The sequence below is a fragment of the Chlamydotis macqueenii genome, chromosome 1 (assembly GCF_036417535.1).
Source record: "Chlamydotis macqueenii isolate bChlMac1 chromosome 1, bChlMac1.mat, whole genome shotgun sequence".
NCBI lineage: Eukaryota > Metazoa > Chordata > Aves > Otidiformes > Otididae > Chlamydotis > Chlamydotis macqueenii.
In genome coordinates, this window is record NC_141556.1 from 13,864,718 (window position 1) to 13,879,176 (window position 14,459).

At 41.9% G+C, this 14,459-nt stretch overlaps 1 protein-coding gene across 2 annotated transcripts; it reads left to right on the plus strand.

Annotated features, from left to right (window-relative positions):
* The first annotated feature begins 5,267 nt into the window (after positions 1-5,267).
* On the plus strand, positions 5,268-14,454 carry PMPCB (peptidase, mitochondrial processing subunit beta). Of its 2 annotated transcripts, none has more exons than XM_086746032.1 (13): positions 5,268-5,386; positions 7,465-7,605; positions 7,934-8,020; positions 8,492-8,621; positions 9,013-9,211; positions 9,861-9,940; positions 10,516-10,628; positions 11,287-11,430; positions 12,080-12,243; positions 13,623-13,708; positions 13,784-13,872; positions 14,088-14,163; positions 14,258-14,454. In XM_086746032.1, the coding sequence occupies exons 1-13, from the start codon at positions 5,297-5,299 to the stop codon at positions 14,320-14,322; spliced, it is 1,464 nt and encodes a 487-aa protein (XP_086602158.1). In that variant the 5' UTR covers positions 5,268-5,296; the 3' UTR covers positions 14,323-14,454. The 2 variants fall into 2 exon arrangements, with proteins under 2 accessions (XP_086602158.1, XP_086602159.1); XM_086746033.1 differs by having other exon boundaries at positions 12,083-12,243.
* Positions 14,455-14,459: the final 5 nt, after the last annotated feature.

Here is a 14,459-nt window from a genome sequence, read left to right on the forward strand (position 1 = left end):
CACCTGTATGTGGTTATAGTCAAAGGAAGGTATGGAAATTACACTTGTATAGAATGCCAACAAAAGCAATAAAAAAGGACTAATTTCTAAGATACTTGTTCTGCAGTGAACCTGCTAAAAGGCAAGGAGAAACCTATCTGTTTTGTTGAATCAGACGGACTTACCCACAGGCATTTCCTATTGAGTTACTGCATCAGGCTGAATCTTTCGTTTCGCATGTTCTTCTTGAAAAAGTGTTGTTATGAACTATCCAAACTCCTTCCACTTATCATTCTGATAAAAGCCTTCAGAAGTCAAGTAGTAAGTTGTTTGGTACTTACTGACACGTCCCTCTTTCCTATTTCAGTGCATAAACACCTATGAGAAAAAGAACTGGATGCAGATGGAATATTGTAATATTCCCTGAAGAAAGTTTTTAATCAGTAGCTGAAAAAGAGTGCTCTGTTAATGAGGAACTGAGATGTTATAAATTCAGCCAACAGCCTTTATATTTAATTTAGACAGTCCTCCTTGCAGCTCGGGAGTACAAAAGACCAGTGTCAGTGGCCTGTAGGCCCTTGCAGTTGCTGCACGGTAATTAACCATGGGAAAGAAAAGCTATTTGCAATTTAATTAGCTGGAGGATAACCTACAGGTAATACTGATAAAAATAATCAGCTAGACGCCAGTGAGCAGTTGGCATGAAAATTGGACAACATAGTGTCCATAAAGTTTGATTGGTATTCTGAAAACAGCTTTATTCACAAAAAAAAACCCACTCTCCTCTGCAAAAAAAGTATCATTTCTTGAGCCTGTGTTTTTAGGCTCGTTTGAATTCTGCTTGCTCGGCTAAGTTAAAGCCAATTTGTGCCAGCAGAACTTTGGCATATTCATTAAGTGCAATACTATATCATTGCTTTAAAAACATAGTGGATTGTAAATAAACAGTGAACACGACGACTTTACAAAAAGCCAACACAGCACTAACCAGCAGTTTAGCTGAAGGCAATTTCAATTGTTAATGCTTTTACTGTGTGCTGGTTTCAGCAGTTTTGAAGGTCTTTTTCCTGAGTAGTGCTGTTCTGATGCTCAGTTGTTGTAGCCCCTTGCCTGAGGTTGAATCAGCCTCTAATTCAGGATAGCTCTTCCTGACTACTTCTATAGTAACCTGATCATGATAGTTTGTCTTGCTGAAATGAGCTTTATTTCAGAAGAAATATTTTATCTATACAACTAAAAGAAAAACCTTTTAATGTGATCATGCTTTCTTTGCTCATATCACATTGCCATTCTAGTTCAGAGTTAGAGCGGTGCTGACTTCAAAGTACCGTGTTCAGCCCTTGTGTTGACACATGGTTACACGTGCATCAGGTATGCGTATGCAGATTTCTGATTTATATAACTTTCACTGCTGCTACATGGAATTGTTTTATAAAGTAGAAGTATTACTCTGGAAGCAATCAGCTAGATCTATGAGTGCTGGAACCAGCTAAATCTTTTTTTTTATTTGTAGAGTCTCTCCCCGTGTGCGTGCTGATACTGCAGCCTTCTCCTCCGCTGGCAGTTCCTGACCGCTGATTTTTATGAGGCATAGGAATGGCCTTATCTTTGAGATCTCTGTGTCAAGTTTGGTTGATATTGCACAGTAATAAGCATGGAAATCTCATTTCCTCAGAAAACCAGTTGGAATTGTATAATTCAGACTGTATATTACTACTGGTTTTGGTGGAGTTCCTGATGAGTTTGAACGATAAAGCCTTCTTAAAAACCGAAAGTGCCATTTGGTCCTCTTCCAGAAACCTGTTTACGAGGGATGCTGATCTAAAATAGCTACTTAGTGTAAAATATAAAGCTTTTCATATTTAGAGTGAAATGTGGAGTCTGGATTTGAAGGAACCAGATTGTCATCCTGCGAATCTCACCTATATTATACTCTATTATCTACCCGTTTCACAAGGCTTCGTGGCATCCTGAACTTGGCAGGCAACTATTTATGTATCATGCTGATGACTGCAGGATAAATGACAAGGACACTGTTTATATAGAAGTTCCCTCTGCTAATCTTGGCCCTTCTACTTCATTGTTGCTTGAGACTGGACGCATAAGAACTATGAAGAAAGGTCTCATTTTCTCCATCTGGGAGCTGCAGACAATACTGTTTACCTAAACCAGAGGGATATTGTGAGCATTCATTATTATAATAGTCCATTTCTAAATAATCTCATTGTAAAAAGAGATTGTTAAAACCATCTAAAAAGTAGTGTTTTGTAAGAGTTTAGTGGTGAATGTTTACATATTCAGCTCCTACTGTTAGAACATGAGTATTTGTTTTATTTAATTGCATTTTTAGCTGAATAATAACATTTCCTGATTTAAAGTTGCATCTCTCTAATGACCTTTGCTGAATGCTAAATTTTAGATTGCATTAACATATGAGACACTGCTATTTTGTTAAGTAGGAGACATATTATGAGGATAATCAGTTTATCTTAAGCTGTAATTCTATGTCTAGCAAGGATTCAAATTTCTGGGATGGAGGATGGCTAATGGCTTAGTGAAGTCTGGTAAAACATCTTTGAGATAAATCCCAGCATAATGAGATCAGTTAGATCTAACTGTAAAATGGAAGAGAAGCTTAATTTTAATTTTCAAATGCACAGTTTGGTGCTTTGCTTTTTTATTTTACAACTTGACAAAGATATATCTGAAATTTAAAAAAATGCTGGAACTGGATGGATCTTTTGAATATGCATAAACTAAAAAGGGAGAAACTAAACAGAAAAAAAAAAAGGAGAAGTAGCTATCTTCATGTAAGATTGGATCTTTCTATTCCACGGAAACTAATTTGCCTCCAATGTAAATTCTGTGGTGAAAGGATGTGCCTACTTTGCAGCTACAAGATGCTTCTTACACAGGTTATAGAATAGTACAGGCAGCAAAATAACAGTAACAATAATCTCAGTCACAGAGATCTACAGTTACACATGTGATCAAGGGGTCATTGTCGAATTAGGTAGCATCTGGTTTCTTGGCATTTAGGTTTGTATTTTAACTAATGTGTTAACAACAGTTTCCACTTTTTTTTTTTTTAATATATGTCGTATGTCATGCTTTTGTGTTTTACTCTTTTCATGCAGTTACAGTCCTTGTGACAGAAACTGGACAGGCCTCGCTGCAGGATTAAAGCTGCTGTTTAAGCACACAGCGTATCTGCTGTGCAAACTTTTTTAGGGCAGTCAGTATATTTTCATTCTGAACTCCAAAGGGAGTAACAACTTGCCTACACACATAAAATATTCCAGAAAAGCTATATATTTAAAACACGATGGCTTTTTCTGAACTTGCTCCATGTTTTGGAGTTTGAGAAAGTAAATCACAGTGAATAGGCTTCTCAAGCTTTAACATCTGACAGCTGAGGAGCTTCTAACAACCATCACTGTCATTTGTGAGTCACAGGAGTTTTGTCACCTAAAATCTGCATGTGACTGATAACATTTCAGGGGGAAGGGAGCACCACTTTAACAGCTCTTGTGAATCAACTCTGAGTAACAGGACACAGGCAGTTGTAGGAGACAGCTCACACGGAGTAGAAGGATCCTCAGTTCTCACCATTTTCGAGATCCAGCACAGAAGAGAGCTCAGAGCAAAAGATGGAGCAACTGAGGGCACTCATCAACTCAGCACTGAGCTCCTTCAGAAACTGGCTGTATCTATTAAAAAGGAAAGCACAGAGGCCACAGAAGACAGGTGCTGAAGGAGCTGGGGAAAAGCTGATACTACATCTGAAGCCCAAGATCCTCTTCCTTCTGATCATCTGCTGAGAGCCCAGCTTTCTCTCTCCTTTTGGAGCAAAGCAAGACAGCAGTACGGAAGGTCTGTAGTACCTGTACTGAGGCAGAGGATGTCAGAAGTATCGTGCTACAGTCTGAGGCAGAGGGGAGTTACTGGGTTAGGAAAATAATACCAAAAACCAGTGCCTTCTCTCCAGCATATGTAGTACAGATTTTTTTTTAAATAGTATTTTGTATCTTTGTATCATGTCACACTCAACACATTGTGGGACTTGGACAAATAATAGAATTTCACCTCTGTTTTTCCCTCATTCTTGAGACAATGCTTGATTAGCCAAGTGAAAATCTCCTAACTCCAGGAAAAAAAGTAAACATTTTAAACACAAAATAAAAATGCTTTCTGCATGTCTGTAATTATTTATCTACAGCCACACACTCCAAGCATGCTCAGGAACAATCTTTGGCACTGAAATGAAGTTGCCTCCACTGGTACATCGCCAGAACATTTCCCAGCCCAAATTTAGCTCTTGTCAAGCACCATTCTCACAAGCCTTTCCCAGCGCCGGGCAGCTGGGAGGGACTGCTCCCAGCAGTTCGCACAGGGCCATCCTGTGCTGGGAGCTGAGGGAGTTCACCAGCCCTGGGACGGGCAGTTCCCTGCCAGCTGCGGAGCGCTGAATTTACTGGTGTCCATGACGCCTTCCTACCCCTAACAGTCCAGTCTCTTAGGTACATTTCATACATTCAAAATGCTTCTTAAAACAAGACTTTACATTATTATCTTGTTTCAGTCTTGGGATTTCCCTGGTTAGGGTGCATCTGCCACGCAGAAAATGCCCTCGAAGAGCAGTGAGCGCTGAAACTGTTCCAACGCTGTGTGGAAATACCTGGCCGAAGGAACCTCAGTGGGCAGTAAGCTCTGCCCACAGCAGTTCTCAAACTGAAGAAATGCAGGACTTTGTGGTGACTGAAACTGGCAATAATGGTTTATTGAGAGGAAAACTGACTTTCCTGAATTTTACTGCTCTGTGGAGCAGTTATCAGAGCAGGGAGGTTAAAACCTAGGCCTGTTTCGCACACTTTGTAATTATCCAGCTCTGGAATAGTTTAGTTTGACTGCGGTTTGTTGGAGCATTCCCCAGAAAAGACGAATTACAGAGGAAGCAGCAGTTTGGTGAGGAATATAAACTTTTTCACAACTCGGATCCGGTACTGGGCCTCACTCCCACTGCTGGGGCCATACCGCCGAGGCTGGGCCGAGGCCCCAGTATTTGTATTTCACCACGAAGAGGTCAACGCCCCCCGGAGCCTGGCTAGGAAAAGAGCAGGCAAAGCCAAGGAGGCAGTTTTAACGGGCGGTTGGGTGGAAACGCCAGAGCCTGGCCTACCCCCGGTGCTGCCGCGCCGGCATCAAACCGAGCCGCAGCCTCCGCCAGCGGGAAGCGGCGGTGCAGGGGCGGAGCTACCCCCGCGCCTGCGCACCACCCGCGGGAAGCCTCCACCGCCCCGCCCACCCGCTCGGCAAGATGGCTGCGTCTACAGCTCGCTTAGCGGCTCGGCGGCTTTTCCTGCCTTGGTCTGCTCGCCTTGCCAGAGCGTCCGGCTCGGGGAGCCGGGTAGGTGGCGGAGGGGGGGAAGGGAGGGAGTTGCGGGGGTCCAAGTCTCCCAGTGGTTTCCGGCGCTGGTGCTCAGGCTGCCGCAATAGGGGCGGGGGGATCGGCGGCCGGGAGGCGCGGTGCACGCTGAGATTTGTAGTCGCGGCGGCGGCCCTGCCGCGGTGCATGGCGGGAATTGTAGTCGCCGCCCGGCTGACGGGGGAGGAGGCGGCGGCCTCTCGGCAGGATACAGTGTTCCGGGGGGCGGGCCCGGGTGCCGCAGGTCCCGGCGTTTGCTGCCTGCTCCTGTTGTTACCCTGTGTCCCCCCCTCCCCGGTGCCGAGGCGTTGGGGCTGGCGTGGCGTTGGGCGGTGCGGGGACTGGTGCCTCAGAGCGGGACAGCAGCAGCCTCCCCCCCGGCACGGGGCCTGCCGTGCTCACCCCAGGGGAGCTCGGAGAAAGCTTAACCGCTCCTTCGCTCCCGTGGGTACGCGGAAGCTGCCCGGAGGCCCTGGTCCCAGAGCTCTCCCCTTCTGTCACTTTCCCCATCCTCCCATTTTGAAACCTAAGCTTTTCCCTCTAAGAACGGGAGAGGGAGATTTTGTTTTCAAGCACTGTTTTTTCCTTCCCTGTAATGCAGACTAGCAGTGAAGATGATCCCTTGCGACAGCCCAGGCTGGGAACAGACTGGCAGAGGAGCAGCTTTGTGGAAGGGTCCTGGGGGTACAGGAGGACAGCAAGCTGCGTGTAGGCAAGCAGTGTGTCTGGCGGCAGCCTGGGCTGAGCAAACAAGAACACAGCCGGTAGCTCAAAGGAAGGGACTAGTTGGCACTTATCTGGCAGCAGGTTTTGGGCTCCTTGGTGTAAGAAGGACATTAGTGAACTGGAGAGCGTTCAGCAAAGAGCCAGCAAGATGGTTGTGGGCTGGAGCATGTGCCCTGTGAGGAGATGCTGAAGGTCTGGGACTTGTTCAGCACAAAGAAGACCCACCTTTGGTTGGATCTAACAGCAGCCTGCCGGTGCCTATGAGACAGTTGTCAGGAAGACAGCCAGGTTTTTCACAGTCGGGCATGATTGCAGAATGACAGGCAGTGGGCATAAGTTGAAACAAGAGAGGCAAAACTGGATATATGAAAAACCTTTTTCCCCATGAGTCGATCAAGCAGTGGAGCAGGCTGCCCAGAGAGGCTGTGCGATTTCTCATCATCCTGGGAGATTTTCAATACAAAGCTGCAGAAAGCCTGGAGCAAACTGGTCTGACCCCATAGCTGATCCTGCTTGGAGAAGGAAGTTGGACTAGAGAACTCTTGAGGTCCCTTCAATCTTGAATTGTGCTATGATCCTAAAATATATGAGTTCTGAGAGATCTAGCCTATTGGTATTCTAGGAGTGTGGATGAGAGCTGGATTTTGTACTGAGTGGGAAAATCTTTGTTTATTTGATACATTTAAAATTTTTGGTGTAGCTTATTGCTTGAAGTATGCATTTGGATACATATTTAAATTTCTTGATGTTGAAAAAATGCAATAATTTATTTTAACCTCTGCTGCATTCTGATTTAATGTGCTTTAACTACCAGATAATAGTATAAAAAAGGTGGTAGTTTCAATATCTGTCCCTGTTCTGAACAATGAGTTCAGAACTCAACTGTGATTTGCAGTCCTGGACACAGGCACTCAGATGATATCCCACTTCACTTTAGAAAGCAGGTACCCAAAGGAATTACAGATGTTTCCCAGTTCTGCCAGCAAGATCCTGAAGGACTTTGAATATATCCTTTAAAAAGTGTGGCTCTTGGGGTTGCTGGCTGATGATGGTAACATGCTTTTCTGTTTGATTCTGTTTTATTTGATCATTGGAGGGAAGCAGATGTGGTCTACTGTGTTTTAGTTATCTTCATGTTTTTCTTCTGAGTCAGGTTAATGTCTCTCTGATGTGAAGTAGTGGCAAATAAATCAGTGCTGAATTTTGTCTTTTAAAATGCATGCTTTAAAAAAGATCCACAAACTTAATGTTTAAGTTCAGGAATACATTTTGCAGAACAGCATCCCAGGATATAACTTAACAATCTGAGCATGACTGATGCTTTTTCCTTACAGTGTGTACATGTTGGAACAGGCAGGCTCAGAGCTTCCAAAGCAGCAACAGAAGTAATCTTAAATGTTCCTGAAACTAGGGTGAGTCCTCTGGAAAATGGCTTGCAAGTAGCATCTGAAGACTCTGGACTCTCAACATGCACAGTAGGTAACTTGTAAAGGGAAGGTTTTTTCATAACTGTTAGTGTGTGTTCATTTCCTTGTGGAACTTAATTCTTTCAGTGTTCATTAACAATTGTTCTTAAAACTTAAGCTAGAAAATAGAAGTCTTAAGGGTTTTGTAAGTGATTTGTGATTGTATATTTTTTTAATGAAGATAAAAACTTTCTTTTTCTTGAAAACTTGCTTTGTTTAAGGAAAAGGCAATTTTTAAATGGATGTTGAAAATCTAAGTGTAGGTCATAACAATGCAGCTTTGCTGGTTTTGTGTAGCTGGTGAAATAACTTTTTTTTTTTTTTTTTCCCCAATGAGGTTGGACTTTGGATTGATGCTGGAAGCAGGTATGAAAATGAGAAAAACAATGGAACTGCTCACTTCCTTGAGCATATGGCTTTCAAGGTGGGTATGAGTATTGATGTAGAAGTTTACAATGGATTTATAAATTATTTGTCTTTAAAGATCAATTATAAAAACTTTGTCAGAATTGTATAAATAGATTTTCCAAAGCAAAGAGGAAAAAAAAAAAAGCGGACAACTTAGAATTTGGTTTCCATTAGAAAATGAAGGTAAAGTCCTGTGTAGCTGATACACAAGTATAGATTAGTAACACAGGTCTAATTTTAACTCACTTTTAACTTCTTGTAATGTTCTTAGAAGACACACAGTCCACCTTTTTTTGCCAGTTTTTATTTTGATTTGGGAGGATAGTAGGTTTTGTATCTGATTTTCAGGCTTGGAGAGATTAGTATGCAGTTTTCTTTCCAGAAAACTTTTTATTTTTCTTGGGCTTGACTTTTCCACACAAAAAGTAGTAATGAGGAGTAGGTGAATTAAAGGGTCTAATTTGATTTTCTTATTGTTTTATTTCAGGGAACAAAAAAGAGATCTCAGTTAGACCTTGAACTAGAGGTTGAGAACATGGGAGCTCATCTGAATGCGTATACATCCAGGGAACAAACTGTGTATTATGCGAAGGCTTTTTCGAAAGACTTACCGAGAGGTAACTGCTGTCGTTGATCAGAAAAGCAGCAAAGAACAAAATGCTTATCCAGCTCCTGATGAGACAACACAGAACGATGCTTTTACAGCATAACAGTCCATTTCTTCCTGGGTGAAAAGTCCTTTCTTGAGCTTCACAGGAATGTGAGAATGCAAGTTTGGAAGGGAGACTGCCAGCAGGGAAGTTGGTATTTGAAGCATTTTTGTCTAGAGTTCCAAAAGAAAATACTTTTGGTCTTCTCCCTTCCTGCAGAGCATGTCTTTTGTCCACTTGCAAATCTTGTTAGCAAGTCTTGGGTCACTTGGTCTTTGGGGTGGGTTTTACTTTTGGAACCAGATTTTTCTGGTAGTCTGAAAGTACATTTTCCATTCCCATTTCTATTTTCAATTAGCTGTGGAAATTCTTGCTGACATAATTCAGAACAGTACCCTGGGAGAAGCAGAGATTGAGCGTGAGCGAGGAGTTATACTGCGAGAGATGCAAGAGGTTGAAACCAATTTACAGGAAGTTGTCTTTGATTACCTTCATGCTACAGCCTATCAGAAAACAGCCCTAGGACGCACAATTTTAGGACCCACTGAAAACATCAAGTATGTCCAAATCTGTAGTTGTCTTTAATTGTCTGGTAACTTTTATGTATGGAAAAGACTCATGTGAAAATGTAGGGAACAGTGTCAGTTTTAATTTTTACCTGGAAGGTAGCTGAAATTGCACTGGATATAACTGTAAGAAGAATTCCTCTATTGCCTTAATTCTCCTGTATGCAGGCATCAAAGGGTATGTGAACTTCAGATGTCTCCTGCATGTCTTCATTATTTGCCGTGTTTTTCTCTGTTAAAAATGCATCTGACACAAAATTGGAAATGCTCCGTTTTCCCGTCGGTCAGGTGTTAGGCATTGTTGTAAATACAACTGCGTTTGCACTACTCATTCAGCATTTCTTTATACCAGTGCAGACCAGGAGACTGCTAAATGTGCTATTTTCAAATTGGCATGAGATCATTAGTGGATCCTGTCTCCACCTGACTGAGTTGCAATTTTCATTCCTTCTCAGAAAGCTAGAAGAGCTTTGAAAGGCAAAATGTATCAAGTTCCTGTTTAGTTTTTAGGAAGTCACCCTTAACTCTGTGCATTGGCAGAACTTATAATTGTTTCCATATTATGTTGTTCTACACATTTAGCTTTTCTTACTCTAATAAACTTGACTGATGCAGTAGTGATGTTTCCTTGACTTTCTAGATCCATAAACCGTAATGACTTGGTGGAGTACATAACAACACATTACAAAGGACCCAGAATGGTCTTGGCTGCTGCTGGAGGTTAGTGTGAGATATTCACCCTGGATCATGTGAAACTATGCTTAAAACCATAGTCTTCAAGCTTCTGGGAACAACATGATGAATTGCCCGTTGTTCAGTAGGTCCTGGAAGTTCATTGTTAGCCCTGCATGTTTTGTGCCTTCATACCCTTTGAACTTTTGTTCCCTCTTCCCCTCAATAATATTCCAGAAACATTCTTAAACCGGTAACTAGAAGTGAATTGGAGGCCAAGATCATTCTTCCATGTGGGCAGGAAAAGAGAGGCCTAGAAGGGGTTCAGTGTGAAAAGGGGAGTAGCAAGGAAAGCAGAGAAAGAGAAATAATATCGAGGCTTGAAATTGAGAGCGAACAGCTTGATTTGGTGTAATAGTAATGGAAGACTATTAAGGAGAATTAAGGAGGATGATAATGATGATCTTGCTCTGCATAATGGGGAGGTGTGAGGAATCTGAAAGTGTGGCGTTAAAGCAGGGGAACAATAAATTGCTGCTTGGTTGAGTCTTTAAACTGCACAGCAATTTAAACTAACTGTTTACAGAGTAACATTACAAAGTATGTGAATTATCTTTGTTCAGGGGTCTCTCACAATGAGCTACTTGACCTAGCGAAGTGCCATTTTGGTAACTTGCCATCTGCTCCAGAAGGAGGACTGCCACCCCTGCCACCTTGTAGCTTCACAGGTAGTGAGGTAAGCTGTTAGATGGTGTTTTGAGCTGGCCCTTGTACCCCCTGTGAACACAACTCACCCATGCTCTCTGCTGCTGAGAGAGCTTCTCAGCCACAGACTCAGCAGATCAGAAGGTTTCTTGCCCATAGCGAGGGCAACAGAGTAGCTGCTTTCCAAAGCAGTACTTTCTGACCTTTCTTGGACAACCTCACTACTGCCACTTTTTCTTCATCCGTTCCTGGAGGAATACCTCCCTACCCTGCTGCTACTTCCTTTTTATCCCCTTGCCTACAGTGTTGGAGCATTTCCGCTTGTTGGCAATCACTGATTTAAAGGGTATGGCAGAGAACCGAGGCCTCTCTGTTCTATTCCCAATTCTATTTGGATTTTGAAGTCATCAGCTTTCCTTGCTGCTGCTTGTCATAAAGTGATTTGTAGTGCCCTCTCTATGTACATGGCAGTAGGTTTGCTGTTGGCAAAGTGGTCTGAAATTGCCACAGGGAAGACTAGTTAAGGCTGATGCTAAACAAAGCTTCATATCCTGTAATTTTTGGTTCTCTGCGTGCATGCTTTATAATTCAGATGTAATGGAAATAGATGTCTATCTCCTGATATTTAACTTCCCGTATACATCACTGTGGACAGGTTGTGCTACAGCTACTTTTCATATGCTCCACAGATTCGTATAAGGGATGACAAGATGCCCTTGGCGCACATTGCAATAGCTGTTGAAGCAGCTGGCTGGTCGCACCCAGATACAATCCCACTTATGGTAGCGAATACTCTGTTAGGTAACTGGGATCGTTCCTTTGGAGGAGGCGTGGTGAGTGAACCTGCAAGCACCTTTCTGCTTTTAATGAGGCTGGTGGGAGCTCTCTGACCTGGGTACTGCCAACACAGACCCGTTCAAACCTATCTGATGGCGTTACTGCTGCTGTACGGCTATTTCTGAAAGTGCTTTTTTGGAGTCAGAGAGAATTTGTTGCCCAAGATCTAGCAAAATGTTAGGAAGTGGTTCTAAACCGCTAAAATAAAGGTGACTTGAGATCTGCCAGTCCTCATGGAAAGTGGGGTGTTTCGTACCTGTATGTCATCAGAACTTGTGGGTATCAGTGACTGTCGCTTTCTTGAACCTAAATAGCTTTATGACTTTGGCTTGTATCTTGTGTAATATTAATGGAAGGCTATTGAAGAGAATTAAGGAGGATGATAATGATGATCTTGCTCTGCATAATGGGGAGGTGTGAGGAATCTGAAAGTGTGGCTTAAATGGGGCTGTTACTTGGAAATGTGAGAACACATCCAAGGAAATAAACTGTTGAGATGAAGAGCTGATAACCTCATAGCTTCTGCTGTAGCCTGTGATACTACTGCATGTTCTGTCATTACTGAAATGAAAAGAGGAGACCATGGAGGTGACTAGAGGGCTTTCACAACACTTCATAAAACAGTACATTTTTCTTTTTCCTCAGCAGAATTTATCCAGTAAACTTGCTCAGATTGCCTGCCATGGTAACCTGTGTCACAGTTTCCAGTCCTTCAACACCTGCTACACTGACACAGGGCTGTGGGGACTCTATATGGTCTGTGAGCCATCCACTATACAGGACATGGTGCACTTTGTTCAGAGAGAATGGTAAGCTAACAACTCTCTCTAAGAAGATTGTTTTCAGTGGAGGAATACAGTTTAGAAAAACAGCAATCATTTAAAGAGTATTTTTGTTTCTCTGCTTAGGCTTTCCTGGAAAAAAACCCAAATGCATCAAGTTTTAATCTTTGACACTCAATGCAGTCCTAACAGCCAGTTTCTGGCACTCTTACTTGAAGTGAACAGGTTAAGGTTTAGGTTTGGTTTTCTTTTTCTGCAGTGGAAGAATAAATAGTAACTGTAGTTAATATAATAGCATTCCTTGTACAAGAAAATATGGTAGTGTTTTTTTTTTTTGACTTGCAAGTGACAGGAGTCATGAAAATGTGTCATACCTTTTAGAATACTGCTAAGTCAGTATACAGTGCCCAGACTGCATCCTTGACAACTGAAGAGTAAATATTCATGAAGGAGAAGGAATGTGCAATTACCTACAAACACCATGAATAGTTACCCATTCTGCAGTTGCTGTCCCACATGACATACCAAGTTGTGGTGTTACATAGAGCTCTAGTGAGTACATAGCAAAATGAAATTATGTGAAGTGAGCGAGCTGTTATATTTGCAATTTTGAAACCTGGGATTCCAGATAATATTCATTCATTGAAGGCTTAAATCTAAATAAAAAAGATTTCCATAGGTGCAACTGTAATGCTTGAACTGCAGATGTGATTAGAAAGAGACGTATGTTATTTAAGAGCACTGATTTGAAGTGGGTGAAGTTGAAGCAAAACTTGAAACAAAATTTGAAAATAAGGAGTTTCTTTAATCATGTAGATAACTTCTCACATACCATTATTCTATGAGATCTCTGTAAACAGAAGATAAAATTGTGGAGAAAAATGGCATCATTTTAGCTGTCTGTTTGCTGCAGCTTAGCACCAGGGAAGATGTGAACCATTCCAGTGAGAAGAATGTATTAGGATATTTGATGCATCCCCCTGTCCTAGTGAAATGTTCCATATGCAGTGTGGTGTATCATTATCTCACGAAGAGCCAATGTATTGCCTTCTGGGCTAATTGCATCTAATTGTTTGGCTCCTACTATCTTAGCAACAGCTTTTCTCAAGATAAGCAAGTATACACTTGGCTTAAAATACTCATTTAATAAAATGAAATGCAGTTCTTCTATGGGGAAAAAAAAACCTTGCTGTTAAGTATATTGGTATGCTTCCAAAAATTCTACTCTTATGCTGCTGCTTTGCATCCTATGGCTGGTTTCCACAGCAAATTCTCTTACCAGTTCTGCCTGTAGAAAAGACATGCCTGGCAGGCGTACTAATTTATACGCACCCCATTATCACAGGCAGTCTTGTGTGCTACAAGTTACCATTACTTAATGCCTTTGGATTTAAACTATTTTTCAGGATAAGACTTTGCACAAGTGTTACAGAAAATGAAGTAGCTCGAGCAAAAAATCTTCTAAAGACAAATATGCTGCTACAACTTGATGGTGAGACTTATGAGAGCTTTTTACTCTTAGCAGAGTTGTATGCTGGTAACTGAAGTGTGTTTTCCCCTATTTTAGGGTCCACACCAATCTGTGAAGACATTGGAAGACAAATGCTGTGTTATAAGCGCCGAATCCCAATTCCAGAACTCGAGGCAAGAATTGAAGTAAGTGGCAGTCATGTTACAACTTTTAAAATAGGCTTTTAAGAAATTTAATAGCTACAGGCAGTAACAATACAGAAGTTAGACTGTTTCTAACTGAAAAAAATTTTCAGCTGCTTTTTTGCCTGTTCCCCTGGACTGTACAAAATTAAGATTACTGGCTCTTAATACTTTTTTAGATGGGACTGGTAACAAAGATGTCTCTCTTCCCCTTTTAGGCTATTGATGCCCAGACTATTAGAGAAGTTTGCACAAAGTACATCTACGACAAGCATCCTGCAGTTGCTGCCGTGGGTATGTTGTATAAGTTTGCTTACCCCCTGTAATCCCTCCACACCAATCAGTATCAGTTTAGCATGTGTCATGGCCAACTTTCTTTAACTTCCAGGTCCAGTTGAACAACTTCCAGAGTATAACAAAATCTGCAGTGGCATGTATTGGCTTCGTGAGTAGTGAATAACAAGAACTTTCAGTATATTTGAGCTTTGAGGAGGGAAAAAAAAAAAACAAAACAACTACAATCCTGTTTAAAGCTTTTGAGTTGGAGAAATGCATTTGAGAAGATTAAAACTCAAGAACCAGCCAGTCCT